The sequence below is a fragment of the Procambarus clarkii genome, chromosome 82 (assembly GCF_040958095.1).
Source record: "Procambarus clarkii isolate CNS0578487 chromosome 82, FALCON_Pclarkii_2.0, whole genome shotgun sequence".
Lineage (NCBI taxonomy): Eukaryota > Metazoa > Arthropoda > Malacostraca > Decapoda > Cambaridae > Procambarus > Procambarus clarkii.
Genome location: NC_091231.1, coordinates 21479972 through 21485325, shown reverse-complemented (window position 1 = coordinate 21485325; position 5354 = coordinate 21479972). Strand labels below are relative to the sequence as shown.

Genomic DNA, 5354 nt, shown 5'->3' with positions numbered 1-5354 from the left:
GGTCTAGAAACTAGATCATCCATAATATACCAGTATTTGGAGGATATTTATGGTCCTTTAAACTGAGATTGTCTAGAAATTAGACTATTCTCAAAAGCAGGCTCGTCTCAGACCATGTTTATGGTCCTCAACGAACTGGATCAACCAGAATTAACACGTTCATCAAATCAAGGCATACAGTGGCTCTTAGAACACATGTTTATGGTCCTTCGTACCTAAATCATATTTATGATCAAAAGAACTAGTGTGTATATATAATTTATCAAATATAGCAGCAAAAGTAAACTGCTATGTGTAACCATTTTTAGCCTTATTCAGTCAATCTCAGTTTGCAGAATAACCAGAAGAATTAATAGTGACTAAGACCACAGCTGCCATTAAATAATATTAGGCCTCATGTTCATGGTAGCAATAGTAGGACATAGCCAAGTGCCCAGAGAGCTTGCTACCATACCTGAGGTAGAAATAAGACTATACCGGTCACCGGGAGCTAATGCTCACAACTTTTATAACAATTCAACATTACCTACAGCTCCAGTGTGGTCTCATTACTTAACCAGAATATATCTAGATGGCAGTGATACATCCATCACAAAACACAGCTGAGATTATCTACAACCTTAGGAGCATAATTAACTCCTTCAAAGCAAACAATTCAACAGTCGTTTTACTCTCATAGAACCATGCCAACCAACAGAAAATAATCATTGGGGTGTTAGTTCTGAGTTTTATGCATAGACAGCTAATAATATAAATTATCATCTCAGGAGGGTACGTCTAGGAGCCACCTATATTCACTTACTGCACGACCATTCCGTGAGAATATATCTCCAGACGAAGTTCACCTCACACGAGAATCACAGCATATGTATCTAATAAATTAATTAATACTATTAAATATCACAGGAGGTTGATGAGAGGTTACTACTCATAAGTGTGTACATATCTCTCTTAAGCACTGAGAGAAACATTCAACATATAAAATAAATAACCCAAATTAAATATTGCACCATTTTATTTCTGCACCTAATTGTACCACTTCATTAATTTGCCGACCCTTATGTGGGATGGGACCAAATTAGGCTAGTGCTGAACTGAATAATGATCCATCTAGATTAATCTAATTAATTGTGCTAACTTGGTGTAGGAGTAGGATATCACAATTGTCTATTGTTGAATAATATATTGTACAGCCTAGCAAGTATTTAAATATTGTGCAGTGGGCCTGATAGCTGAGTTCACAGAGCTTCGGATTTGTAGTCCTAAGATTCCGGGTTCGATCCTCGGGTAGAGGCAGAAACAAATGAGTTTTTCACCCTGATGCTCATGTTACCTAGCAGTAAATAGGTACATGGGAGTTTATGGGTTGCTTCCTGGGGGTGTGTATAAAAAAGAAGGCCTGATCGAAGACTGGGCCGCAGGGACACTAAGCGCCAAAATCATTTCAAGATAACCCCTACGTTGGTAATTAACATCTCAAGTTGTTTTGCAAAAATATATTTAATTTACCTGAATTATCTTACTATGTATTTTATTTCATGTAATTGTTTCACCTCTGAGTTTTAAGAAGTGTTGCTATCCAACCAACAGCAATAATGATGAGCTAGCTTTAGGTATTACCTATAGTGACACTGATTATCACTCAAATCATTTGTGTATATATGTCTATCATTTATTTGCTAAATTCCAAGGAAGTAGGATATCGTAGCCTAATGACTGAAAATAAAACCTTAGGCTACTACCAAAGCATAAACCCTACAAGGCTTAAACAGCCAGAATGGCTAAACTAGAAAAACTGAAAAGGACCCCTCATGGGTCCTGACACTGATTATCACTCAAATCATTTGTGTATATATGTCTATCATTTATTTGCTAAATTCCAAAGAAGTAGGATATCGTAGCCTAATGACTGAAAATATAACCCTAGGCTACTACCAAAGCATAAACCCTACAAGGCTTAAACAGCCAGAATGGCTAAACTAGAAAAAACTGAAAAGGACCCCTCATGGGTCTCAAAGATCACTTGACCATACAGATTAATAAATGTCAAGATCTGTCCCAGCAATCACCAGTCGAATATGTTGAACTGGAAAGATACTTTCACATAGCCACAAGTAAGTTTGAGCAAGTCAAATGCCAGATAGAAATGTATTTGGTCGATCCTGCCAACACCAATTTATCTGATATTGTATTAGACGATATTATAACTGATCTGGCACTGTAAGAGGATTATATACAGACCAGGTTGTATGTTTTCGCTAAAATAATTAACCAGTGTAAGGCAACAGCCAAAGCTTCCTCTAATACAGCATAACTAGAAGTCAAGCTGCATTCCATCAGTTTTCCTACATTCTCTGGAACTGAGAATAAAAGTTAGGATAACTTCAGGAATAAATTTGTTGACTCAGTGTACTCTAAAGCCACTCTACCTAAAACCATCAAATTTATATATTTTCAGTGTAAACTTAAAGGAGAAGCTTTAAAAGTATAGGTTTACCTTTACCTATAGGTAATTTTTTTTTTTTTACATTGTTGAAAGTAACTGATAATAACATTGGACAAGGTATTTATATGAAATATAGTAAAATAGAGCATAATAACATAATTACTCATTATTATATGTGTTATTATATATTACTCACCAATGCTATAAATGCACCAGCTGTATATCCACTTTGTGGACACTTCTTATTACTATTCTTCTTCTTTGTGCGTCAGACAGGTTCCTTCATCTCTTTATAATTGCATTATCCATCAGTTCCAGTTAATAGGAGCTGTTCTCTTTATCAACAAAACGTTCTTTTTCATAAATATTCGTCTAAAATCAATTTCTGAAAGTATTTTGATGAAGGTTTCATGAAGCTGAAGCCAATAAATCGGAGATTTGTTTTAAGTTTTTCAGTAATTTTTACATAATTCGAATATGTTTTGAGCTTAAACCCCCCCTTCATTGTCACACATATGACGTTTTGCACAGGTTAAGGTTTAAGGAAATGGTTATTGCCACATTTAGAATTAACCGCCCTACTGGTAGGCGTAAGATTGGCTCATTACCTGATCAAAACATTAATTAACCTTTACTTTGAAAAAACAGTGGTGTGGTCAGATAATGAGCGAGTTCTTTAGTGGGTGGGAAACAATAACAGTTTTCTGGGTCAATTCAGAGACCCAGATCATTAACAGTTTTTATCAGGCTCATTCTAAACGTGATTTGTGATACAATGACTTGTGGATTATGTTTAGGCCACTGACTTGCCACTGAGGTCCATTAACCACATCTCGGCTTTGGCTAATTGCCTTAAAGTCAGGCCTCTGGAAAAATAGTCAGTGGGATTCTCCTTTGTGGGTACATATCTGAGTTTGTATCTAGTTGACAACTCTCTTATCTCCTTGACACGATTGCTCACATAAGGAGTTTTACTATTGTTGTTTTTCACCCACTGAAGAACTATCTCATTATCTGACCATACCACTCTTTCTTCAAAATTTATATTACTTAGGGTTTTGGTCAGATAATGACCCAGCCTTACTCTTAACAGCTGGACAGTTAATTCTAGTTGTGGCAATGACCGTCTCTTCAACGGTGCCACCCTAGCCTTTGAGGTGAGCAGATTTGCCAGTTCATCTGCCACTAAATAGGCTACATATAGCTTAATGAGCGAATTTGCCTGTGCATTCGACGTGTTTCGTGGAAACTTGATACACATTAGGATACATAAATCCTTTACTAAGTGTTGTCATTTTTCCTGAGGGCAGGTATTAGCGAATCATTCACGGCCTATCTTCTCCAGCCAGCATTCTTGCATGATCAACTTTCCTTTAATTAATATGGGATTTAATAGTCCCAAGGAGTCGAAAGCCTTGCTTACTTACAATAATATCTTTCTCATTGCTATATTGGTGGTATCTGGTTTCCTTGTTTTGATGGTATACTGATTAGAAGTTGTTTCCCATTTGACACCTATAGTATATTCATCTTCTGGAGTGCCAAGTAATCAGGAAATTCTGATTCGATCAATTGATTTAAGTTGTAATTATTAGAGGATCATGACTGGTGGGGCATATTTGCTCTCAATAACTTTCGATTGGCCTCATGATATATTTAGCTGTTCTTTCTTACTGCTGGTGGTTCCTTGGAAGTTGTCTATATACATGTTGTTGCTAATTTCAGTTTTATTTGAGCTATTAGACATCTTTAAATGCTTAACTAAGGTTGCTTGAAGCAGAAACGGTGAAGATGTGGCACCAAACAAAATCTGAGGCAAACCCGTAGTGATCATTTCACTGTTAGGATCATTAGGATCCTTTATCCATAGGACCTTTGTGTAATTTTTGCCTTTCTCTTAGAGACCTTCCCTCAGGAATGCCTTACTTTTGTCGGCTGTGTATACTTAAGTTATTAAGCGGAACCTTAATAGCAAGTTTTACAGTCTTTATGATAGACAAGAGCCAGTTTGAAGGCAGTCATTCAACGAGACACTATTCTGTTTGGCGCTAGCACTGCAGTTAAACACTATCCTGATAGGTGTAGTAACTGTGTCTTTCAGTACTTTGTGGTGTGGCAAATAGTGTCCCTCCTTAGGGTCAGCATTGGTTACAACTTCAATTAAATTATTATTGAGCTTCTGTTGTATTATGTCATGGTATAAATTCAGGTTCTCAGATTATTCATTCTACACCTGAGACCTTAATTGGTTTTGTGCCATGCAATGATTTACTGGAAGCTGAGGATGAATCAGCTTCCTGGTAGCGTGTCCAAGTTTTGATTATCTTTGTAGACCGCTGAGTCCAGGTATTGTTTGTATGTCCAGGAATCCTTTGGACTAGGTTATTTAGAGACTATGCCTAAAGTTGCAAGATCCCACAACTTATGTACAGGAGGATCAATTTCATCTTCAGACATGTCACTGAATTTAAGTGATGATGGTTCTTCTCCTAGTCACACAAACATCACTGAGTTAACTTGTTTGTTGTCTACAGGTGGGGTTTTCTTCAGACTCAATACTGGGCCAGTGAGCAAATTGCCTCCTGCAGTCAAAAACAAGTTTATTCCCTGCTGTTTTGTACTTCCAGTGATGAATATCTGGTAATAGTCTGCTCCTACAAATATTCCAATATTGATGAGGTGATCAAACGTAATTTTGTTATCAGCCATCCTAATTCCCTTTTATTGTAGATTTTTTGTTGTTGTCCCCTAGACCATAAGCATAGGTGAGGTAGAATTTCGTTGACTGTGACAAAATTACGAATTACTTTGGGGGACTGTATCAATAGAGACTTCTAAGTTTGAATCCCTGGTGACAGAAATGGTTGAGGATATTTCCTTTTATTTAATAAGTAGTTCACCTAGCAGC

The 5354-nt window shown here is 36.8% G+C and overlaps 1 protein-coding gene across 1 annotated transcript; it reads right to left on the bottom strand.

Annotated features, from left to right (window-relative positions):
• Positions 1 to 3239: 3239 nt before the first annotated feature.
• On the bottom strand, positions 3240 to 3707 carry LOC138358188 (uncharacterized). The gene has a single exon (XM_069315691.1). The coding sequence runs from the start codon at positions 3705 to 3707 to the stop codon at positions 3240 to 3242; it is 468 nt and encodes a 155-aa protein (XP_069171792.1).
• Between the last annotated feature and the right edge of the window lie 1647 nt (positions 3708 to 5354).

What these genes read in the sequence shown, in the direction of transcription:
- LOC138358188 (XM_069315691.1), bottom strand. Translation starts at nt 3,707, where the DNA reads ATGTGTATCAAGTTTCCACGAAACACGTCGAATGCACAGGCAAATTCG.